Below are 27,052 nucleotides of genomic sequence, written 5' to 3' on the forward strand. Positions count from 1 at the left end.
ATCCACAATAATACCTGTACCTAAAATCTCCAGGGCCACAGCTCTTAAGGATTTTAGACCGGTGACACTCACTTCACTTTTAGCTAAGTGCATGGAGAGAGTGGCAACCATCTGATGCTCCATGTCAGTGACCAACTTGACCCCTTTTACTTTGCCTACAGATCACATAGGGGCACAGAAGATGCAGCTGTTACCCCGGTGGACTATATAGCCAAACATCTGCAACAGCCAGATACACTGGCCTGGGTTCTTTTTATTGGTTTTAGTTCTGCTTTTAATACTATGCAAATTGATACTCTTTTAGAATGACTTTTTATGATGAATGTGAATGGCGGACTGATTCACTGGATTAGATGTTTTTTAACTGACCGCCCTCAGAGGGTTTTTATGAATGGGGTCTACTCAGATGAGCTGGTTTTAAATACTGGAGCGCCCCAGGGCTGTGTGCTGTCACCTCGGTTGTTTTCCATCTACATTAATGCCTTCGCTGTGAATGACAAAAATGTTCAACTGTTTAAATATGCAGATAACATGGCCTTGGTTGGGCTTATATCAGAAACTAACCCAACACACGAGGAAGCTTATTTTAGATATGTTTCGGAATTGCAGGACTGGTGCCAGGCCAGTTATTTGGAAATTAATGTGGCCAAAACAAAAGAACTTGTAGTACATACTAAGGGAGTTACTAATGTTACCCCTGTTGTGCTTAACAACCAGCCTGTGGAGGTTGTTGATCATTTTAAGTATTTGGGTACAATCATTGGTCGCACCTTGAGTTTTAATGAGCACTCGGATAGCATTTTTAAGAGAGCAAATCAGCGACTGTTTTTAATTAGGAAATTGAAGAGCTTTGGTGTAAGCAGTCACATACTGGAAATGGCATACAGAGGTCTTGTGGAAAGCATCTTGCAGTTTGATATAGCTGCTTGGTATGAGAATCTAAATGTGAAGCAGAAAAACAAGCTTTCCTCAATTGTGAAAATTGCAGGGAAGCCACAACTTCAACTTGGTGAGGTGTTCAATGGGGCAGTTGTCAGGAAGGCCAGACAGATATCTGGGGATACTTCACACCCCTTACACTCACAGTCTGAACTGCATCCATCCGGCCGCAGATTCAGAGTCCTGAGGGCGAGCCGGAACATATATAAGAAATCTTTCATTCCACGTGCCATACATGCTCTGAACATAACATGATTGTACCTGCTGTTGCTGTTTTTTATTTTTTTATTTATTTATTTTTTTTGCTATTTGCACAACAACTTTACTCAACTTTTCTTTTCCTTTCTGTTGAGTGTCTTGGCTTTGTCTTGTGTAGTTTGGTGTCTGGAGAGGCCAAAGACAAATTTCCACTACGGTGGATAATAAAGTTTTATCTGTCTTTATCTATCTATCTATCTATATTCATTTTTATTAGCCATATGCATGTACACGTAATCTGTAAGGCCGAGATGGTCACCACACACAGTCAGTAGAGAGAATCCCTCTTATCTGGAGTCTACAAGCACTTTAGCATTGGCTGTAGGTGCATCTGTACCTTTTATTAATGCAGCATACTGGAAAAAAAACACACCACCCTCACACCACATGAAGATAAATTATAAATGTATGTCACCAAACGGTAACTATATGTCAGGGTTCTAATTTTAGCAAACTGAGGTTACTGATGTAGCTTTTCATGTGACAGGTTTGCACCATTTGGTCTATTTGTCCTTTCTCAGCACTTCCACTGTGGCTGCAGCAGGATTGCCATCTTTTCAGTCCAGTCACACGCTGTCATCCACATGCACTTACCATGCCTTGTCATCCTTCTCCTAGCTGCAACAAGAGGGACTCTGAGGCAGCAGGAGCCCAGGCGAAGCTGCTGGATTTGGAGGCTCAGATGAACTCCAAAGAGGCCATGCTGGCTACAGCGCTGTCTGAGAACAGAGGCCTGGAGGCCAAACTGGCTGACCTGCGAGAACAGCTGCAGGAGGTACAGCATTACTGTAATATGTATATTATGAGACTAGAAAGATATTTCTTTGACCATTTAAGGAGTGATGCAAAGAGGTCAACTGTGCTTGATAAAAACAAAAGTTTATTTTTGAATAGTATTCTCATTTTTCTGAATCTTGTACTTCAACTAAATGTTGATTGCCTCTCACGTTTTTATGGCTTTTTTTTTCTCTTGAGCTCTTCTTGACTTCCTAAGCCGTGTCCATTAATCTATACTTATTCTCAAAGCAGTACCTCTTGTTTTTGTGTGTTGTCAGCTGGATACAGGTCTTGCTCAGGCCAAGAAGCACCTTGCAGATGAGATGCTCCTGCGCATCGACTTAGAAAACCGCTGCCAGAGTCTGACAGAGGAAATGATCTTCCGTAAGAGCATGCAAGAGGAGGTCAGAATTTGACATGTTATTAAAGCCTCAGTGTGTAAAAATAATGAGTAACAGTGATATCAGTGGTCAAATTCTAGATTGCAGTGCTCACTCGTGCTCACTCACTAACCCCTCCCGTCGTGTAAGTGACAGTGGCCTCGTAGGACAAAAAGCCTTGCGCAGACAGCAGAGATGGCATCATCCACGAGTTTTTCGAGTTTTTCAGGAGTATCTAGCGACGAGGTGAATACTTATTTAGGAATCTAAACCATGTTACGATATGTTATAGCTTACCAGTGAGATATCGGTTATCTGTGAGATGTATATTAGGAGTGTTTTATTTCTGATTGTTTTGGTAACATGAGCAAACATTAGCACAGTAATGCTAAAATAACACGTTTTATGTGATAGTCATGGCACAGTGCGGAAAATATAGGTTGGTACGATTATAATATATGCCTTTCCAGAGTGTTGTTCCACAGGACACAGGGAGAAGAGGGAGAGGGAGAGGAGGAAGACCAGGGAGAGGAAGGGGGCAAGGGGGTAGAGACAGTGCAGGAACGGCCAAGCGAGGAGGTAGTATCTCGGCTACCCAGAGGGAAGAGGAGGAGGAGAGGGTGGCAGCCTTAGCGGCAGCACGAGAGGAATCAACAGATTAGGCTGTAGGCTAGGCTAACCATTTAGCTGTAGCTCTGGGATAATGTTAGCACGTAAACGTAGCCGTCACTCAAACTTCGACGAGAGGGAAAAGTAGTTGCAAACATGAAGCCAAAATGATTTTAAATATCAGATTGAATTACTTGCCTAGCAAAAAGCAGACAACCTCCGCATCCCTTGTGAAATCCTTCTCCTGCAGGAGTTCCTTCCACCTGGAATAAGCAACGCCGATATTCACTCGCGTTTGGTCCCATCCTCACTTATCTGATCTTTTTCTTTTATTTGGTGGCGTGGTTTCCCTCTTACAGGGCAAAACATATGTGTGGTCTTCCATTTAAAGTGCGACAGAATCATAAAAGTACAAAGCAGGTTCACACAGAAACGCCCCGGATTGCTCTTCACCTTAACCGTCTCCAGTTACGGCAAGTTCTAGGTAAACGCGAAAGGCGAGGCGCGTATATCCCTTTCAGTCACTGTATTCAAATATGGCGCAAGAGGGCAGCCTCCAGCAGACCGCGCCCTGCCTGTGTGTGTATATATATATATATGTAGAGAAATCATTCTAAGCCTATGAGAAAGCTTCCATTTGTATGTGAATTGCATTACACTTTAGTAAATATATATTTATGAAAGCAATAGTTGATATTTGCTAATAAACAACCACGTAAATTACACATTGTAACTTTAAGATTAATGATACTGATGCAACATCATTGTATGTCTTAGCAGGCTGTCTGACTGATTTATCAGTTGTCTGAATTCAAGTAGTTAATCTGCAGAATAGTGAACACGACTTTGATCATTCTCCACGCTCTTTCTCGTCACATGTATTTTTATTGTAGCTACTTTAGTGTTCACAAAGTTGGTGCAGTTGTGTGGTTCAAGTTTTTATAATAAAATAAAGCCATTACAGCCAAACACAAAATAAAGTGAACCAACAAGAAGACATTATAAGCACAATAAAGAGTGTACAAGCTGACAAAACAGAGAATCAAAAGAGAAGTAAAGGTTAAATAAGAAATAAAAAAAATATGGTCTACCACAGTTACTTTCACTAATCATCTAAAAGATTCATTAGAACTGGAATGGAAAATATATTTCTCAAGGCGATCACTATCAAAACCAAATTTTTTAATCACTCCAGTTGGCTAAACAGATGCCCTGTTTTCTCTTCTGCCTGTTGTTTGCCTTTGTTGTTAAAACTACTAATTAGCATGATTGAAGAAACAACATGCCTACTATATATTACCATATATAGTTTATAGCCCAACCAAGGATATCAACTATGTACATTAGGGATGGGTGAGCCACCATGCCTACGAGACCCCCTGCCGGACCTATGCCAGGCAAAAAATCATAAACAGACAGAGGCTCTCATCACTCTCCAAAGCCTCGGCGGCTTCCCTTGAGGCCTCTGAGAACACTGTCATTGAAAGACGGAGGTTTCGCTGAAAACTGAAGCCTGTAACCCCTGGCTGGCAACGGTTGTTAACACCCAGGGGTGAACTGCACATGCACGCCATTCTTCCTCTTTGGCCTGGGGGATTGAAGCTCAAAACTGGGGCAGCTGCGCTGTCTTGCGGCGACAGTCTGCACTGCACTCGTTTTCTCTCTTTTGAAATACTTTACTTTTTTTTTTTTGATGATCGAATAATGAATTTTGATCGTTTGCCCATCCCTAATGTACATACATCATCCCAAAATCTGAAAGTGCAGCAGAATTTATTTTCTTAGTATCATTATTATTATTATTATTATTATTATTTTTTATATATATATATATATATATATATATATATTTATGTATATATATATATATATATATATATATATATATATATATATATATATATATACTTATTGATCCGCGAGGGGAAATTCAATTTTTCACTCTGTTTGTCAATTACACACAGGTCCGAACACACACATGCACAAACTTTACCTTAATGTTTGGTTGTGTGATTCCTTCTGACTAAACAACAGATTGCCCCTCAGGGAAAATAAAGGTATTCTTGATCCTTGCTGACTGTTTGCTGTGCTACAGGAAGTGAAGGAGGCCCGGCAGCGGTACGAGACCCGATTGGTGGAGGTGGACTCTGGACGGAAGGAGGAGTACGAATACAAACTGAGTCAGGCCCTGGCTGACATGAGGGCTCAGAATGAGGAGCAGATCAAGATCTACAAGGACAACATGGAGAGCACTTACACGGCCAAAGTATTAACACACACTGTCAGCACATACACTGTCTTGGTACATATTCCCCAATTACATAATCCATTGTGAAAGAGCTCACTAAAATAAAAAATACAGGACAGGAGGAGTGATTTACAATCTAGTGCTGTAATCAACCAAAGAAAATCTTGGTTGACTGAAATTCTACCAACTCTTAAACCAGTAGATTGGGTCTGTGCCTTATTTTCAGAATAACTAAATCACCACAGTGCACAGAGTGCAGTCTACCTGGTGGCATTGTGTGTCCACCAAAATAACTTGCCCAGGGCAAGTTATTAACTTAGTGGTTGGGCAAATGGAATACCTCATGTGAAAAAAAAAATAGGATGTCCACTGTAATGTTATCTGAAAATAAAAAAAAACGCACTATCGCTGCAAGCATCCAGTTGAAATGCGTGCAAGCATTTGTCTCCCCACCAAAGCGTTGAACAAGACTGTTGATAAAAATCCCACATACTGGACACTATAGAAGGTAACTCTGGGTTTGACGGTGTCCTATACAACAGTGTTTTCAACGTTAAATATCTCTGTAATGCTGCATGCAAGAGAGAGACTTACTATTTTTAGCCCAGTAGCTAACATTAGCCTTCGTGCTACTCCAACAAGGCCTCGGTTAGAGTTGGGCGGTATCCAAATTTTGATACCGTTAAACCTTCGCCACATTTTCGCGGGGAATACGGTATTACCGTGACTAATTAAAATCACTTTGAAGGGCTCAGAGGGAGTCGCCAAAATGTCGGCTTGCGCCTATACCGTTCAGAAACAGAATAGCAAGCATTATGTAGGCCTAAGAATACTGAAAAAATAACTAAACATGTACAACATTAACAACTTTTATTAACAAATACACAAATACAGCCGTCAACCAAACAGAATGAAATAAACGAAGCGAGATCAACCATTCCTGGGTTACCCAGACCTATCCTGGGTTGACTAACCCTAACAATGGTAATCAGGATAATCGGTATCACGACGCTGGATATCAACTCGGTAACTCAACCCAGGGTTGCTTTATCAAGAGCCGTGAACGCGCACGCAGCGGACCAATCACAATCATGAGAGAAGCACAGCGTCACTGAGCGTCCTCATAGAGCGCCGTATGTGAGGAAAAAACATTATTTCTCATGTGAGGATCAGAGATTAATTCTACTAAAATATGAGGAAGAGAAATGCAACATTACAGAAAAGGCCAACACCGTGGCAGCTGCAGGAGGAGGAAACATGCGTGGCAACACATAACGGGATGCATAATGTTTAGTTTTAGTTTAGATTAATTTATTTGCACATAATGTTAAACACAGACAGTATAAAATTTACAAGATTAATAAAAGAAAAGTGCCGGAGCGGAAGCCACTAAAAGCTTATCAAAGAAATTCCCTTGTCAAAACATCAATGAAATCACATAATGGAGAAGGGAAAAAAACGGGTCAGGAAAGAAGAAATAGAGGAGGAGACAGGGAAAAATCAAGACAAAACAAGGTAGCATATAAAATTGTGTAGGTTAAATTATTCATCACTAGTCAGGGCTCAACAATAAGGATTGCCCGATTGCCCGGGGCAAGTAAAACTCGCGGTCAGGCATGTAAACTAACAACCTCACTTGCCCGATCGGGCAAGTTGCTATAAATAGTAAAAGTTAATAACTAATTGATAAAATAAATGTATTTTAAAACGTGCTCTTCTGCTCTGATGCAGGCGCACGGCGGAGTTCCGCCACACACACAGGTGAGCACGCTAGAGCAGCTCAGGCCGCATTTTCCTGACCAAACCTGACCCCGAGCCCGGTGCAGTTTGTCAGCTGACAAAGTTATTGAAATGGACAGTGTGTAAATAACCACCAACAGACTGCTGTTACGCACAAACACGCTGCTCGCACAGCAGCTCAGTAGGGCACTCATGATGAGCTTGTGTTGCGTTCAGGCATTGTCACGTAAATAACAACTTCCAACACTTAAATAGGTCATAGCACAAAACAGCAGCATGTCAAGTGACTTTTTACTTTATTATTTGTGCTGCACGATTAATCTAATCGCAATCGCAATCGCGATGTCAGGCTGTGCGATTACATAACCGTATAAAGGCTGCGAGTTAGGATTTAATGTAGGCTAAATAAATGTTAACGTGTGTGCCTGTGAACGTGACTGCCTCTCCTGTAGTGTGTGGAGTTTGTTGACATCACGCCCACAAGCTATCCTGGTGCGTGCAGCCGGCGTGCAGCAGTGACCAACACAGACGCTGAAGAAGAGCATGAGCTCGACCAAGAACAGGCTGAGTTGGTGGCGAAAAAAACGTCTGTTACATGGCGATACTTTGGATTCAGGTACGGCGACGCTGAACAGAAAGACGTGCTGTGTAAGTGTAAAAGTTAAAGTCGCCACGTCCCGCGGCAACACGACCAATCTATATCAGCACTTGAGACAGCACAGCACAGAGAAAAGTAGGAAGAGTGCATGCGAGAGAAAGCTGAGCCGTGTAACGTTAAAGACAAAGAGACAACTGAAAGCCGCTAGAGCCTCATAAAACAGCATCCAAGCACAGTTATGCAAACATTTGTAAGTGTCACAGGGAAATCATGGACTCCATAACAAATGAAAAATTGAGCAATTTTGCTCTGTTTCGGCTCACTTGACATGCTCCTGTGTTGTGCTATGGCGTACTGGAATTTGTCATTTACGTGACAACGCCTGAACTGAACACAGGCTTGCTCCGCTGTGTGTACAGTTTGTGTTTATGTTTATTTTATTTAAGAAGGGACAGTGCACATTAATTAATATAATCACTTAAGTCACGTAAATGTGCCAAATTTAGCCATACAGGCTAATTTTCATCTGCAGATGTGCTGCGCTGCTGTGTGAGCAGCATGTTTGACTGTGCTCAGTCTGTTGATGGGCATTGACACACTGTCTGTCCATAATAATAACTATGTCAGGTCATTCCCCCCCTAATATAGTGTAGGGGAAACATTGAATCAAGCAAAAAAGACTCATGATACCATTTATTTATTACATTTTATTGTAATTGTAATCGTAATCGCAAATCGCAGTATTGTCCACCATAATCGCAATCGCACATTTTTATCAAATCGTGCAGCACTATTTATTATATTCAATAAAATTGTATGTTCCTAAATCTTAAGACACCTCATATGTAAGCTAGACAGACATTTCACCTGCTCATTACTGTGCACACATGTATGTACATAGTCCTAAAGAGCCCTTCTGGTGCCAGTAGATACATAGAAACATCCCAGCAGGCTGTGCTTTGCAAGCATACAAAAAAGTTTCACGCATGTGAAAATTATTTTTCATGCGTGTGCTTCACCTCCGCTGCTACAACTCCATCCTAAGGGAAACACTGCTGTGTGCGTTTTGTGCAACAGGTGGATGTGGTAGTCTACTGGTAGAGTAGAGAGAGAGTTAAGTAGCATTGAAGTAGAGTAGAGCAGGGCAGAGAGATGGAAGCAAAATATATTAAAGCCGGTGTTAATACAGCAGAACTGGAGAGAGGGGTGAAAAATAAATAGAGGTGGGCATGGCTCAAGTAGGGTGCAAAATTATAGACGGAGAACGATTGACAAATTTTTCACTTTAAGCCCTGACACTGTCATTTTTGTGTAGGAATTAAGCTACAATACATGACATATGTTGTTTTAATTAATAAATACAGTGTGAATAAAGATTACATAACATAAAAATAACTGCAGTCCTTGTTATTTGATAGCCGCTTAAATTAAACCATTTTTATAGGGCAAGTAAAAACTGACTTTGAGCAAGTAGATCTCTGATCAACTTGCCCGACCGGGCAAGTGGAAAAAAAACCTTAGCGTTGAACCCTGCTGGTTCAAGTAGCTACATTACCTGTTGTAGCAACCAAAAACGTAATAACGGCCAATAATGTAATAACTACCAATAACGTAATAATTTTGGCCATTTTAAATGTAATAAAGCCAATAATGTAATAACTTGCCAATAATGTAATAAAACCTTTGAGCCAATAACGTAATAACTTTTTGCCAATAATGTAATAAGTTATTACATTATTGACTGGTTATTACGTTATTGGCCTAGTATTTAAAAACCCTTTGAAAATGTAATAACTGGTGCTGATAATGTGATAATATTATATATGACTGCAGTTCTTGGGAATAATACACTTTTTTGCAGTTTTTGTGCAGTTCACTGAATTAAAATAAGTACAGTGGACAAATTTAAGATTTAGATTCTCTCTCTATCTCTCTCTCTTGCTTGCTCTCTCTCATTATTAATATTGATCAGAAAAAAATGATATTTGATCCTGTAAGATCCTGTGATGTCATCCAGGTGTTTAACAGAGGGTTTACTACAACTCTATGATATAACAGCCTATAGATCACATCTGGACTCTGTGAGGAACTGGAGCTGTTTTATAAAATATATGTTTATATTGTTGATATATGTGACATTAATTAATATCCATCTAATAAAAGACAACAGGTCTGAGACAACTGGAGCAGAACAATTGAACCTCTATGTAAGCTGACGGAGGATTTTCACTTCCACTCCAAACCTCTTCATTAGCGCGCTCTCTCTCTCTCTCTCTCTCTCTCTCTCTCTCTCTCTCTGGATGTTGAGGTGTCAAATGAATTAACAAACAAAACAACAACAAAACAAACTTAAGACAGATGATGAAGGAGGAAAAATTAACATAAAACTGGCATTACTTTTTCCAGTAGATGTCCTTAACTTTGTACTGCCCAAAACTCAGATAGCTTAGAATTAGCCAGGCTTTCATCCATTGGCTATGTTTGCCAAACAACTCCCTTATCCGTGCACTGAGACCACTGTTGCGTCCAGCAGCCTTGTATAGCTTCATAATACTGATGGTGAAGTCATTTTCTTTGTCCAGCTCTAGGCTCTCCTCAAGTGTTTCTCTTATATAGAGGTTGGGATAAAATGCTGCCGACAGTGCCTGGAATGAGCGCGAGACTTGATTGAATGTACCAAGCATGGACATATCTTGGATTAGAGCAAACTCAATAATTCTTGATAGGACTTCTGGAGGTAGGTATTGCTCTCCCAGCTCATTTCCAGCATCCTCAACCATGTTAACCAAAGGGGCCATAGACTGATCAACAGAATTATGTTGAAACACAGGTTCACCTTGAGACAGAAAGCCTGGTTCATCAGCTATACAGGCAGGTTCGTTAGACATAGAGGGGGGGTTGGCATCAGACTGTGAGCCAAGTTCAGTGTCAGACAGAGAACTAGGTTGGGGCACTTTCTGCAACTCTGCCTCCTGAATGGCCTGAATATATGGGTGAACATGTCCATCTAAACTAACGTAATGCTCCCCCTGTCCCTCAGCAAAATGTCCCAGAATCAAAACAGGCAAGTTTTCAAAGTAACCACCAGATGGTGATATTACAGAGGTGGCATCCAAACCAAGAGTCGACACAATAAGGAACTGAACGTTAAATATCTGCGATGCTCTCTGAAGAGTTAGATGGTCTCCGTATGTGCCATGTTGTGCCATCCCCTGTAAATATTCAGCCCATGTCTCCTCAACATACTCTGAAAGGGGTGTCCCATCCACTCCATATGGATGTGATGTTAAGTTAGCCACTATTTCTTCACGCAATGTTGCTGCAGAACGGAAAATTCCAATGGTGGCCAGTTGATCAGAAATAGCAGCAAATTGGCAGTTGCCATCAGGGACTGGGTCAAAGCGAATGTTCAGGTTTGATGATTCAAAATTCTCCAATCTGTCCTCATGTGAGAGAGGTATTCTCAGGTCCACTTTTTTGGGCTGAAACTTTTGGCGCTGGCTTTCTTCTAATCTTGTCACACTAGTCACATCAGAAACTTGGAACCACCTTCGTGTTGGAGTGAGGCTATTTGGCATGTGAAACTCAACCTTGTATTTGTGCAATTTACGGTTTATTGCCACAATCACACCTGGTATTACAAAATGTTTCTGTGAGACTCTGTGATGGACACTCTTCACCCTGACCAAGACATGCTCATGTAGTCTATATATAGAGGGTTTAAACCTCCCAGATTGGTTCTGTCGACGTATCCAACGCTGGGTTGCTTCTTTTGCTCTTTTCCTGATCCTATTTTGTTTGTGCTCGAACAAAAGTCTCTGCTTTTCGGTGGGCATTGCTTTGTTGCCTGGTGGGCTGGGTTCTTCAAGGACTTCTTGAGAAATTAACTGGTTGGACCATGCATGACTTTGCCTTCCATAATACACCTGAAAAGGAGACATCCAACTCAAAACCTCCTTTGGATCTTCATTCATTACCTTTGCATAAATTGGCAAGTGCTTAACCCAGTTAACTCCTCCTTTTTGATATTGGACCAGGTCATACATTATCTTCTTCCTCAGGAGACGGTGACTTCTCTCCACTTTACCCTGGCTCTGAGGATGGTAGGGAGAGCTCTGAATTATTTTCACTTGTAAGGAATCCATAAGTTTTTTTACAGCACCTTTGAACTCCTTCCCTTGGTCATGCTGTAAGACTTGCTCATTGGTGGACCATGCTCATTGTAAATGTCTTCAAGGTGTCTAGAAATCTCTGCACTGTGTTTACTTTTCAGTGGTCTTAGCCATACATACCTACTGAACACATCTATTACAGTCAGGATGTACCTATATGTGACCCGGCCATACTTGACCCTCCATTCACCCATGTCAACAAGGTCTACCTGATGTCGATCTTGAACTGCTTTGGCTTTGATAGATTTTGGAATGGCTTTGTTCCGGAATGTTGCCTTGTGAAGTTGGTAACGTCTTGATCGGTCCAAAATGTTTTTCACACTTGCTCGGCTGATCCCAGAGTACTGCTGCCTTAGGAGTATGTTTACTTTTCTTACACCAGAGCCTTTTGTTTTGTCCAAAGCCTTATTTACAACTGCAGAGATCGATGATTTCCTGGGTACCAATTTTCCATCAAATCTAAGTGACTGACCATCCTCACTGAGAGCGTAATGTTCCCTGTTCCGCCATAGTCAAATGAGTGCAGAACGCTCGATCCTGGATCTCTCTGCTACTGGGACTTTAAATTCTCCCTTAAGTGCCTTAAGTATGACATTGTAGGTCTCATCTGACATTGGCCTCTGTCCATGTCCTCTGCATTCCAAGCTGATGCAGATGAGGAGGATGAAGACTGTTGGAATTACTTTCATTTTTTCCAGATATGTCAAATACCTAAAATGATATTAAAAACAAAGTTATTCCCTTTTACACTCTAAGCACATGATGATATGACCTGACATACAATACCACACACTAATGTTATAAATTAATTATGCAAGACACAGGCCCAGTGTAGCTACTGTCAAAGTCAATATTTCATGGTAAAGCAGGCTGATGAACTCATTAGGTTAGTAGCCTATATTTTTCCACTCAATCTTTCAGTGTCATTTTTACACCAGGTTTAGCTAATGTGATATGAATCTTTGAATGTACGATATAGACTACACATAAACATGGACATGAATAAAACTCTCAATTAATCTTCAATACACAAATTTTACATGAACAACTACACAACCATAAGCATACACAAGAATGCACACATGGCATTGTATCAGAATATTTTAACAGATTTAGCACTAACATTGTAATTCCTTTTCCTACACTGCCACTTGTTGGATAAACCTAGTCTCACATAGCCGTCTTATTACTGATATAACTTTCGATAATACATAACTAAATGCGCGCAAGGATACACACTCTCTCCTACTGTACAACATGAAGGAGACTGGACTTAGTCAGTGACTTCAGGTGTCAACTGCAGAAAAGCTAGACAAATGACTAGCTAGCTAGCTAGCTAGCTAGCAATTTTTCTGTTGTCATGCTCTCTCAATGTTTACATATCCCTTGCACTTAATACATTTATGAAGAGGGATTCCAACTAAATTAAGAATGCTGCTAAATCTGAGAATTATTTACCTTTCCACATGCTGCAAGAAGTTCCCCAAGTCTGCAGAAAAAGTCTAATTGCCAGTCACATCAACTGGTTATCTTGACATGACTTTGCCATCTAGTGGTCAGTAGGGTGTGCTGCAAAAGAAAACATTTCTCCGAGAAAGGGAATTTTGAATGGGTAAAATTGTGCTGCCACTTAATTAGCAACTTCAGTGACTATGAGTGTTCTGGAGATAACACTAAGCATCAAGTCCATTTGCAAACATATAATTAGCATGGTAGAAGTTTGCATCTCAATGTAGATTAGAAACAGGCACGCAGTGCAGAACTTAAAATGTTTCACAATTGTGTTGAAGTCACTGTGTGGTCATTGTGTGGCATCAACCTGAGCATAAACTAGACATATTCGACAGTGAAAATAAAAAAATAACAGTCATATATAATATTATTACATTATCAGCACCAGTTATTACATTTTCAAAGGGTTTTTAAATACTAGGCCAATAACATAATAACCAGCCAATAATGTAATAACTTATTACATTATTGGCAAAAAGTTATTACGTTATTGGCTCAAAGGTTTTATTACATTATTGGCAAGTTATTACATTGTTGGCTTTATTACATTTAAAATGGCCAAAATTATTACGTTATTGGTAGTTATTACATTATTGGCCGTTATTACGTTTTTGGTTGTTACACCTGTACCTGTACATCTGACACTGATCACACCCTTGAATCCCATGAAATCGATGCTGCGCAGATGAATTGGGTGTATTACAATTATCGTCTAACATCATTGCGTCTGATAAATTGGTCTTCTTTGTCATAACGTTATATATGCTACAATAAAGCTTAAAGCTGACGCCACAATTAAATCATATCAACACCAAATTGATAGTCTGAATAAAATCATCCTGATATTGAGCTGTGTTAGAAATTAACAGCTGCACAAAAATATACCTAGTCTCCCTCTTTAAAAAACAAAAAGGAAAATCCCTCAAACACCATGAAGTGTAGACATGATAGGCTACTTTCTACTTTCCACATTTCCAGCAGCAAAGCTGTCAATTAGGCCCATTATCTTTAACAGAGATCATTTCCTCCAACAAAAAAAATCATTGGCACTAATTAATGGTGCTATTAAGTGTCCGCAAATTATTAGTTTCTTTCTTATGAAGGGGTGGGATGACATTTTGACTTCTTTCCACTCCTTTCTGAACAATCTTTTCATTGTCTGTTGTTGTTGCTTTCTTTTCTTTTTTAATGTTCAAAATAAACTTTCAAATCAAAATCAATCAAATGAATTAAACTTCCCATCATGACTGGGCTGCATTTCTGTCAGGGGAGTCATTTTTTTCCAAACAGCTGATGGGCCAGTGGGGTGGTGCTTTTTATAAGATCAGATTCAACCCTGAACTTACCCTGCTCCGGAGCAGCAACTGAAAATGGGCAATCCTATCCTGAGAAGCAACGGGAAATACTGTTTGTTGGTTTATTTTTAGAGCCTACTTTTAGTTTGAAAAGTTCATGCTCTCCAAGTCCAAACTGTTTTGTTTGTCAGAACTAGGGCTCTAGTCTCCTGGTTGACTAGTCGATTTATTTGGTCGATATGCTCTAGTCCGACCAAATTCTCATTGGTCGAATAATTGCTGTGTTACTTTCATAAGGAGAAAAGTGCTACATCAATAGCTTTCCAGGATTAATCCATTATTTCCTGCGGCGGGGGGGACAGGCTAAGTTACCTGTGAAAATGGGGGTGTTTTCAAAACAACCCCGTTGTTGACAAAAAGTTGAACTCGCCCACCCTGACCTCCTGTCAGTTTCTGTATACCGACAACATTTCCCTCAGTGGAAACGAAGCTTGTGTTTACTTGTGTGGCGAGAGGGGTGTTACGGGGTGGAACAATATACGAGTTTTTGGTCAGATTATGCACTAACTATATTGTTGCCAACAACGCCACCTGGGGAGTTTCGCCCCAGGAAGTAGTTTCAAACCAAGTTCACCTTTAAGGCACACAAGTTCGTTTTACTCAAAGGCGAGGAGACACGTTTCCATTCAAAAGAACATATTCTTTATTTTAACAAACACAGTTTAAAACACTGAGAACACCATTCACACAGAGACAAATTAACGGGGGAAACTAAATTAAAGCTGAGGCTTACCGGGGTGCGTGGGCTACTGACTGATGCGGAGGATCCCCAACCAAAAATATAAACACCCAGGCACACGTGACAGTCACACACAGCACACACTCAGTGAGGAGACCCAGAACCCAGGGAAGCACAGCACACGAGAAGGGGGGGAACCCCGCCACCAGGTCACCACCACCACCGGACCTCAGCAACTAAAGAGGAACACAGAAGGAAATTAGTGGGGTCACAACAAAATTCAATGAACAGAAAGATCCAAAACTTATATACAAATCAGAAACTACATACAAACTACCAACCACAAATGAAAGAAATAAAGACAAATACTGAAAGAATAACCCTCTGCCCAAACAAAATATCAAAACCAAAGAGATTAGATAACAAATTAGGCAAACAGGCAGAGAAACTAAATAACTAATGAGAACAGAAACAAAAGAAATAAACAAATGTGAAGAGGGATCTAACCCCACTATTCAATCACTACATTAAAATTGGTAAATTAATGTGATTAAAACCTTGGTACAGGAGCAAACAAAACAGCTAAAACAGAAAGCATAACACCAAAAGCAACACAAAGCAAGGACGAAGCAGCAAGAAAAGCAGAGCTGCAAACAAAGCAGCGGTCAAAAGCAGCGGTAAGACAAAGCACAGAAAAAGCACAGAAAAAGCAGCAGCGGTCCCCCGTAGCTGGTGGCGATATGTCGCTTTAAACACGCCGCACCCGATCAGCTGATGCCGACGTCACTCGCGCACTATTGGGCAGCTGACGTCGCTCACACACTGTTAGGCAGCTGGGATCTGAGGACCCGACAAATTTATTATCACCTATACAATTGCGCATGCATACAATTTGGAGTCAAAAGAGGCTACATACCGGTTAGCCGGGTCGGCTGGGTATGACACACACCAGAGTAGAGGGGGAGAATCGCGCAGCTACCGGCATTCACCTACAATCACGCAATTGTTAGCCGCGGTCATGATTAGCTGTTTACAGAGAGGGAGAGAAACTCACCGCAGCAGGCCATCTAGGTGACACACACACACACACAGGAGTCTCTGAAAGCCCCAAGTCAGCCGCTCTGCAGGACACACAAACATTAGCTCCCTGCCACATGAGCCGAACACAGCAGGTGAGCAGACAAATCGCGTTACCTGTCCAAGCACCAAGGTCCGACCTGGAAGTGACGTCACCGTCAGGAGCAGCGAGAGAGAACCGGCAGGGGGGGGAATCGACCCCTTTTATAGGAGGGTGCGCCTCTGGTGGTTGGCTGTGGTGTTGCTAATTAAGCAGGCTCACCCACAGGTCTTTATACTGCCACACTTGTATTTCACAAATAAGAAACAATAATTTATGAAGACAGTAAGCCTCCACTAAATTAGCATTTTCAGTCTTGTGTGTGATCTGTCCTTCAGGGATTTATACTTGAGGATTCATCCTGGCTTCATGGGAGACAAGGGAAAGATCGCTAGTTGCTAGGCTAATTTATACAATGTAAAATGCCATAGGCTGGTGCTAATAACGTTAGCCTGTTGTATTTGCTTGGAAAAAGTGTTTAGTATAAGACAGTTGTTTTGTCGGTGAATCTTGTGAGCTGTAATGGAGCTAAATTGTGTGACATTACCTTTGTTTAGTGTTGCTGTTGTCCCTGGTTTTATATGAGAGATGGAAAAGATCGCTAGAAGCTAGGCTAATTTATACAATGTAAAATGCCATAGGCTTGTGCTAATAACGATAGCATGTTGTAGTAGTGGGGGGAATGTGTCCAGATAAAGACAAGTGTTTGTCTGTCAATTCTGCGATTTATAGTGAAGCCAATTTGTGTACTTGTGTTTGAAATTGTCTCTTTTAAGCCATATTTAATGTGTGTTTTGAATCAACTAAACTTTACAGCACTTAAACACAGTCCTCCACCGCCAATTAGTGTTTTGGAGGTATAACTGCAGAGTGACACAGACACACCATCGCAGAAGTAAAAAATAACGTGCAGATTTTTTTTCCCACGACTAATCGATTAGTTGAAGATTATGTACTTTAGTCGACCAAGAATTTCTTTGGTTGACTACAGCCCTAGTCAGAACAGACTACTCCTCAAAATGAAATAAAAACAAACTATAATGATAACTATAGCAGCATCATATGCTTCAAAACTATTCAGGTTTTACATGTTTACTTTTTCTGGCTGGAGCAGGGCATGTAGTGGATTGACAATTTTGGCCGCGGTGCTGAACACCCGCTCTGATGGACTGCTTGTGGCACAAGTACAGTACAGGCCAAAAGTTTGGACACACCTTCTCATTCAATGCGTTTTCTTTATTTTCATGACTATTTACATTGTAGATTCTCACTGAAGGCATCAAAACTATGAATGAACACATGTGGAGATATGTACTTAACAAAAAAAGGTGAAATAACTGAAAACATGTTTTATATTCTAGTTTCTTCAAAATAGCCACCCTTTGCTCTGATTACTGCTTTGCACACTCTTGGCATTCTCTCCATGAGCTTCAAGAGGTAGTCACCTGAAATGGTTTTCCAACAGTCTTGAAGGAGTTCCCAGAGGTGTTTAGCACTTGTTGGCCCCTTTGCCTTCACTCTGCGGTCCAGCTCACCCCAAACCATCTCGATTGGGTTCAGGTCCGGTGACTGTGGAGGCCAGGTCATCTGCCGCAGCACTCCATCACTCTCCTTCTTGGTCAAATAGCCCTTACACAGCCTGGAGGTGTGTTTGGGGTCATTGTCCTGTTGAAAAATAAATGATCGTCCAACTAAACGCATAAACCGGATGGGATGGCATGTCGCTGCAGGATGCTGTGGTAGCCATGCTGGTTCAGTGTGCCTTCAATTTTGAATAAATCCCCAACAGTGTCACCAGCAAAACACCCCCACACCATCACACCTCCTCCTCCATGCTTCACAGTGGGAACCAGGCATGTGGAATCCATCCATTCACCTTTTCTGCGTCTCACAAAGACACGGCGGTTGGAACCAAAGATCTCAAATTTGGACTCATCAGACCAAAGCACAGATTTCCACTGGTCTAATGTCCATTCCTTGTGTTTCTTGGCCCAAACAAATCTCTTCTGCTTGTCGCCTCTCCTTAGCAGTGGTTTCCTAGCAGCTATTTGACCATGAAGGCCTGATTTGCGCAGTCTCCTCTTAACAGTTGTTCTAGAGATGGGTCTGCTGCTAGAACTCTGTGTGGCATTCATCTGGTCTCTGATCTGAGCTGCTGTTAACTTGCGATTTCTGAGGCTGGTGACTCGGATGAACTTATCCTCAGAAGCAGAGGTGACTCTTGGTCTTCCTTTCCTGGGTCGGTCCTCATGTGTGCCAGTTTCGTTGTAGCGCTTGATGTTTTTTGCGACTCCACTTGGGGACACATTTAAAGTTTTTGCAATTTTCCGGACTGACTGACCTTCATTTCTTAAAGTAATGATGGCCACTCGTTTTTCTTTAGTTAGCTGATTGGTTCTTGCCATAATCTGAATTTTAACAGTTGTCCAATAGGGCTATCGGCTGTGTATTAACCTGACTTCTGCACAACACAACTGATGGTCCCAACCCCATTAATAAAGCAAGAAATTCCACTAATTAACCCTGATAAGGCACACCTGTGAAGTGGAAACCATTTCAGGTGACTACCTCTTGAAGCTCATTGAGAGAATGCCAAGAGTGTGCAAAGCAGTAATCAGGGCAAAGGGTGGCTATTTTGAAGAAACTAGAATATAAAACATGTTTTCAGTTATTTCACCTTTTTTTGTTAAGTACATAACTCCACATGTGTTCATTCATAGTTTTAATGCCTTCAGTGAGAATCTACAATGTAAATAGTCATGAAAATAAAGAAAACGCATTGAATGAGAAGGTGTGTCCAAACTTTTGGCCTGTACTGTACTTTCGGGCAACCCTCGACATCAGAGGAAATCTCTGCTCCTGCTCACTCCTGTATGGTGCCGACCGGACCTGCCACCGCATTGGCTTTTCTTTGAAGGAGACTGCCCAGAGTCATCTATTTTTGTGTGGTTCAGGTTGCGCTTCTCCCTCCTCCACTCTGATGGCCACTGGACCTGCTGCTGCCTGCAGAAGTTGTGAAGTTGTGTATTTTTGGAACCAACTCACTTGATGCGCGGCTTGCCATCTTTTCTTCTCTTTCTCACATCTGAGCTGTCACGTGACAACGTCACATCCAAAAACTTTATCAAATGTCATCTCCCGACAACAGTTAAGGGCAGTTATAAGAGAAACATAATAGCCGACTATTAGTTTTAAATTGTAATAGTATTAAATTGAAAACTCAACAACACATACATAGGTGCTGGACTCATTATTTAGGCATTAAATAAATTATATTTACTATTATATCAGGCCCCTATAGGCCTATATGCACAGCACATTTTTTTAATGATGATAATGAAACTGATACCGTTGCTATTTTTAGATACCGCGGGATACCTTATTACCGTATTATCACCAAACCCTAGCCTCGGTATGATCCTCTCCTGTTCAGAAGCTTTGTAATCCAGCCTTGGACTGCTGTGTCTTTTTGGAGACTGAAATAAATAAAAAAAGGAATTAATAATAATATAATATAATATAATAAATTCATAATGATAAATCCAACACCAAATGTCTTAAGTGTTTATGTATCTGTTTTTACAATTAACAATGAGAGTTGAAACTAAAATGCTGCACTTGTCAATGTCACCAGCTGTCCAGTCACAGTGAAGAAGGGGTGGGACAAATACTACAAAGACCAACCATCACAGAGGATAGAATAAGATAAGATAATCCTTTCCACAACAGGTAAATTTGCAACATCACAGCAGCAGAGGGACAGTACTCAAGTTGTAAAAAAAAAATAAATAAATAAATTAAAAAAAATCATAATTTGTGCTGATGACAGCGCAGAGGGTCTGCCATAGCACCACTGCTCTTACATAGTTAGGGTCAAATGCACAGGACAAGTGCAAAATCATTTATTCTTCTACTTTGGTCAACCGATGATACTAATAATAATCAAAGTCAATTTTGCTTTTAGAATATTGAATTATAGTGTATTTTTCAAAAAAAAAGCAGTTAGTGGTATATGATCAAAACTGGTATCTAAGGGTAATTTTTAATTGTGATTAATTAAATCATATAAATTAAACAAGAACTCTTTCATGAAAAAAAATGAAAATGAAATTGGGGAAAATGTTGATCTTTATTGATACAAATACAAATATTGTAGGTTAAAATTCCCAACTTCAGGGCATGGAGTGCAAATTGAAACTTAAAATATAAAAATATATTAAAAATACAAATAACACGAAATACATAGGACCAATTCTATGGCGCCTACCCCACTTTCCCCTATCTCATAAAAGTTTACAGAGATTTTCATAGTCATGCTTTTTGTTCTCAATATTTCTTGCCCTTGCTTGCTGGCCATAGTTATCCTCTGCGAAGAAAACAAGCTCATTATGGTTTTGTTAGAATGTCTGAGCAGAAATCTTATGCAAGCACATGACATTACTCTTCCAGTTGATGTTTAAGAAAACTACATATTTTCTTGAAAATGCCCAACATTCAAGTGTGGATTTAAAAAAAAAACCCACTGAAGATGAAATAGTTTTGGGGTTGAAAATAATTTCTCACCTTCCTTTTAATATCACTGTTTAACCCTTTGGGCCCTAGGCCTTTTTGTGGTATTTTTCCTGCCTTTACTTTTTAAGCTCATATCACAGTCATTATAAAGGCTACATACACATGCTATATCTTGTTTTTTGGGGGGGGGGGGGGGGTCAGGACAATCTGGGCTATCCAGATTTGCCATCACCACACGTCCTTCTATGTGCCTGTATTTTATATTAATTTTTATATCAATGAAAAAAACAAATCCGTGTTACTAAATTCTTACATTTTCACATGTATCTCACCATAGCAAGTCGGAAGTTGACATATTCTGCCATATATGAAGAGGGGAGACTCTCTGGAATCTGGCAATGTAAAAACCATGATGCTGGGACATTCTGTCACTTCACAGTTGTCCAAAACATGTGGTTTGTGCCAGGTGGACATGATAGCCAGTATTTTATTGCAAGAAATTCCATTGACTCATTCACAAGTCAAAAATGTGTTTTATTTGAAAGAAACATGCAATATTTACGTCTAAGATAATAGAAAAATAGTAATAATATTATTCCTCACTATATGAAGTGACTGATAACAAGATTTTTATCATGGATTGTAAAGAAATTTGTCAGGTTTTTATTTTGTAGACATTTAATCTGTATATATAGTGTGATGAGATCACAGCACAATGATGTGTGTGGTATCATTGGTTAGCTCTGGTCCTGCGCTTTCATGTGATATGCGTGGCATTTCTGTGCGACCCTGCATTCGTGAGTAAACCATCCAAGAGTAATGTGTGTGCAAAGCTGTATGAAAGCTTTGTTATACATCATTTTAGTGTAATGTTATCATTTTTTTGTAGGAAAGCTGCGGTTCCGCTGTTTCACGTGATATGAGTGCCTTCTCACTACGACGCACAGTTGCAGAGAAATTCCATAGAGAAGAACAAGAGTGAATTTGGACGTACTATGCGATGTTCGGGCACCCTCTATAGAGCACAGGCATAACATCCACGGCGCAGCTCGCTGAGATACGATATAAAAATATCTTTGCATGTGTGCCCTCGCCCACAGTATTTTACTCGATATGCGTGAAACCAAAGGTAAAACTAAATGTTGAAATAGCAGTAATACCACATTCATTCAAGAAGTGACACAAGGGATGGAAAGGGAGGATGGCAGTTTTGGAAGGGGGATGATTTTGACCGTTTTTATTTCAAGGGGGACGCCATCCCCCCTCAACTGGAGTACTGCAGAGGGATAGTGCAAACAGGGGGCATCAGTAGGAAAAAACCCACAAAGCAATAAATACAAGTGCTGAACAACAACTACTGCTGTTTTAAGCTGGAAAAAAACACTTTGTTGTACACACGGCCTTATCGAAGTAACGCCAGCAGTTACACTGTCCAACCAGTGAGAAATTGGTCGGACAAGAGCATATCATCCAACCAATTTACCAACCGACCAGGAGTTTACAGTCCTAGTATCTAAAGACATACTCAGATTCAGCTGAACACTGTCGACATACAGTTTGACACAAATGGTTGAGCTTTACTATCCTGACTAACTGTTTAGATGACTAGCATGCTGCAGCTGATACACAACAGTTGGTACACTGCCAAAACTCTCGGCGTTAAAACTAGCACTCCTGGCTGCAGCGATTTTGCTCCTATTCAGCTGCAAGAGCATTGGTGAGGTCCGTAACTGACTAAGGCTGCAGTCATTTGTCAGCTTTGATTATTATTGTTTTTCCTATGCAAATGCGCTCCCCTACAAAACCACCCCAATAATTCTAGAATGATTGGTTATTTCCAAATAGACTTTTTGTTCCTTGGTTCACTCTAAACTCAGACTTATCGATCTCACTGTTAAGAAATGTAAAGTAACTTCAGCCTGAATGCTTTCTAAATCTGCAACATGTATCAAGTCCTCTCCCAGAGTCTGTGTATACTGGACTCTGAGCTCCCACCACAAACACTTTAGCCCATCTTGTCTTCTCAGCGAAAACAAAACATACATTTCATCGTAGTTTTCCTCATCAAAAAATAAATGTTTTGCTCAATGAAAAAAAGGTCTTCAACTTAAAATACTGCTCCGTATTCATAATACACATTTATTCTCTTTTGTTCAGATGCACTTCTGCCAACTGGTATCTAGAATGCAATTACAGTGGAAGCTTCAATGCATTCACTAACTTATCATTTTTAAAAGCTCTTTAGTTGGTTTGCAGTGGAGATTCCATCTGAGAATCTTCTGCTCACAGTGTTATACAACATCTTTCTGAGCACAGATTTGCAGTCCATATGCATTGGGCCTTTTTATGTGATCCCACAAAATATGAAAATGAAAGAACTAACAAACCTAAGACGAGATCAGATTATATTATTTAGCAGCAATCACATCATGAGGAAAATACAGATGGTCCAACTGCTTAGAAACTGACACAATAATAGATTATTAAATTACATTTGTATGCTTTCTGTTAAGGCCCAACTGCTTATAATACTGACACAATAATAAATTATTACATAACATTTATATGCTTTCTCTTGAGGCCCAGACACACAAAGCCGACCTCAAAAACACTAGTGGCAATGAAAGCCGACTATTGTGTTGGCTCATGTCACTTGTGTCTCGGCCAAAAAGTTGCACATGAAAACACAAGAAAGACTACAGCTGATGGCCAACCAGCACATACATTCTGCACCTGTGTGAGAGGAAATAACATTCCACACCAGTAGACGGCAGTCCTCTGTAATTGCCATTCAAAAAGGAAACCAGAAGACCATTTAATGCTAGTTAGCCAGTTACCACATTAACAACAGTATCCAGTGTTGAAAGAACATAGCATATTTACCATGCCCCAGTGAACAATAACGTAAATCATCCGGAAATGTTTCTGCTAAAGAGCTCAATACATGAGAATCGCCCATGTATTGGTTATAATACATGTTAATTCTTGTTCAAAAACTACTGTTACAATATTGGCCTTTAAAAATCCACTATCAGTCAACCTCTAGTTTCTGTAGTATGCTTATAGACTACTTAAATGTAATGTAAATAATCCTCTACATAATACACAAGCAAGTGTAGGGACCCCTAAAATTCTGGTAAATGAAAGGGGACAATGTAAAGGAGTGTGTTTCTTTAACATATGTGACCAGCCATGGAAAAACCAGGAACAAGTCTCCCGAGAGGCATTTTGAGTTATTTACAGATTCTGAAAGTGTAGTTTCTAAGCTTTCCAACGATGTCTAACACATGGAAATCTGAAAATATTTGAAGGGGCCATTTGAATGCAGGCACTCCTCAAACTACTTTACTGAGAAATCCAGCCTGAACAATTCTGAATTCTCAGGTGCCAAGTAACACAATGCTGCTCATTTGCATCTCATGTAGAAAAGCCCTACCCCCTACTGGTCTAGCTCTCAGTGACATCTGGTATCTGTTAGCCTGCAGGGCAGAAACTATTGTAGTAGTTTGAACAATGTAGTTAATGTTGATGTAGTGTTCTTTTCCTTAAGTATTTTAGTGGACTGATCAGAATCAGAATGTACTTTACTGAAATGGAAATGCGTTTGTTACAAAAAGCCCCTGAATAAAGTTGATCATTGGGGGTGTACTAAAGCCCCTGAATAAAGTTGATCATTGGGGGTGTACTATTCTGTATACAAACATGTGTTTTGTGTTCCTCTGTGTGTGCGTACATACGTTTAATCCACAGTAAATGCCCTAAAACTCAAAAATCCGCCGAGCAAGTATACACGATGGGCCATCCGGTCAAAGTACACACATTAAACAGTTAGAATTTTAAACGTAGGTCTTGGGTCAGGGTGGTTTCAATCCAGTAGAAAGCGGGACTTACCGGCGCGGGACCAAGCACTGGGCCTGTTGAGATGAATGGGTGTCCGCTGTCCACAGCTGCAGTCAGTCCAGTCTCCAGAAAACAGCACAGAAGGTGTAAAAATGGGTTCTGGGGTGGCCGAAGTGTTCACAGAGTCTTTCCCTCTCAGGCGGGCAGTATTGTTGTGGTCGATCTGGTTGTAGAATGGAGAAAAAACTAGTATATTGCTAAGAGTTAGCAAAACGCTGAAGTAGTTTGGTGTGGCTGTGTCGGCACCAGTCACACAGGTGTCCCAAAAAGCTTAAAATCCGCCGGTCAACGACACGAGATCAGCCATCCACCATCCGGCCAACGTACAGACTTTAAGGCAAATAAAATCTTAAAAGTAGTAGATTAATTAATTAATGAACCCCGAGCAGATATTTCCCTCAGAATCTAACGGTTAAGCTAGCTTGCTAATCGTCAACAAACGAGTTAACGTTCACCGAAACGCACAAACACGTACCGTTACCGTAGTTCTCAGCAGAATGATGGAGAGCAGAGACATTATAAAAGGTCCAGAAATACTGACGAAGTGTTTAAATCCTCGCGGAGCAGAAGACTGGTTTGACTCTGACTCAGTGGAATGCTAGCAGCGCTTTTTGCGCTTTAGCAGCCACGATTTAGCTCTTCTGCAATGCATTTTTCCTGGTCCATCTTCATTCAATGATGAAAACACATGCAGCTTCCAGAAGTAGCAGTTCCTTATGCAGGAGCGGCTGGCTGTATAAGTAGCCATGTGGTTGAGCTGATTGGCCGAAAAAAGAACGGGCCACATATGAGTTAATTTAATGAAAGAACTACATTTCCCATGATCCTTTGTTTGTTGTCAATTTTGGGGGTTCTGGTAACGAGCCAATGTATTTTCAATTTGTGATGTACTCTGAGCCAATCAGAAAGGATTTTGAGGGTAGGGAAAAGAGTCAAGTTCAGCAGAGAGACAATGCCCAGACGTATGTGAAGGAGGGAGAGCGGTGTGTGGATGGTCAGCAAAAAGAAGCAAGTTTAACATCGAGGTGGACAATATTTGCAGACTAAAACACTTGTTTGTGTTGGCGCAAGTATTATTTTGTAGCTTGATTTCGCACATGTTGCGGTTTTGTACTATGGTTTGGCTCCAGTTTGAAGTGAAAGTGCAGTCAGGTTAGACACGTTTGTTGTTTTCATTAACTTTGAAACAAAGTGTAAAAGTTAATGCGGTGAAAGTTATTCACCGTAGATTGTTATTTTACATATCCTGTGGTTATCATCATTTCTACCTTGTTTATGGTTTTCTCTTAAGCCTGATTGACCATTAATTTGGTAAAGTGGAAATTTAGCCAGCTCAACATCAACTGTTAAGAACATCAGGGTCCTGTTTGATTGAAAATTGAAATAGTAGCCCATCCTAACATTTAGCATATTTGGCAACAGAGGGTTAAATAAGCGACAATGTTTTTTTGTCTTTTTTTATCTTGCAATCAAGTGAAACTGCAAGTAACACATGTAGAAAGCCAAGATACCAAACAGCATGTTACTAACTTCCTGCATGTCAGGAAGTGACTGACCCAGCTCAGTTCCTCTTTCGGGGTGTAATGAGAAGGAAACTGATGATGTTGTTGACTCTTTAACCATCTGTGTGTGTTTGTCTCTCAGCTGGAGGACCTGCGTAGGTTGTCTGAGATGAACGGAGCATCTGCCAACATGGCCCGAGAGGAGCTCAGAGAATCCACCACGAGAATCGAGAGCCTCACCGCCCAGCTGGCAGGAATGCAGAAGGAGGTTAACATTTTATTTTACTCATCAACTTTTTTTTTTTTTTTTGGTTTGTTTATTAATAAAATTGGTGTCCTAAGTAGTCATATTTGATAAAACACTGTAAAATCAAAATGATAAATCTGATGTCTTACCTTTTTCAACACCTATTTGGTAAAGATTGTGAAGATAAGAAACAGATTTGTCAGATTGATCCTTTACAGAAAGTTACCAGATACTATTATCTTTGTCTTTTCTCTAAATAAAACATCAAATATCTTTATTAAAGCAGACCGTAAATCACACATTCATGGAGCATAACCAAATATGTTTTCAAGTGCAGCTGATTCATTCTGTTTCTCAGACTCTCCTCTCAAGGTTGCAGCTGCAGTTAGATTAATTGTTCTCGTCATGGCATTCTGACGTCACAATAAAAGACTACCACGGGTTTAACTGGGCTTCCTAAACATTTTAAGTACTGACTATGCTGCCATTCAGACAGCTATGCCTCAA

The 27,052-nt window shown here is 40.4% G+C and overlaps 1 protein-coding gene across 1 annotated transcript in view; it reads left to right on the plus strand.

Moving 5' to 3' along the window:
* lmnb1 (lamin B1) overlaps positions 1–27,052 on the plus strand; it is a 103,529-nt gene that overhangs the window by 57,849 nt on the left and 18,628 nt on the right. The window contains exons 2-5 of the mRNA XM_049604049.1: positions 1,816–1,972; positions 2,253–2,378; positions 5,059–5,229; positions 26,441–26,566. Of these exons, the coding sequence (XP_049460006.1) occupies positions 1,816–1,972; positions 2,253–2,378; positions 5,059–5,229; positions 26,441–26,566 (580 nt within the window). The remainder of the gene's footprint in view (positions 1–1,815; positions 1,973–2,252; positions 2,379–5,058; positions 5,230–26,440; positions 26,567–27,052) is intronic.

This window comes from Epinephelus fuscoguttatus, linkage group LG18, assembly GCF_011397635.1.
Source record: "Epinephelus fuscoguttatus linkage group LG18, E.fuscoguttatus.final_Chr_v1".
Taxonomy (NCBI): Eukaryota; Metazoa; Chordata; class Actinopteri; order Perciformes; family Serranidae; genus Epinephelus; species Epinephelus fuscoguttatus.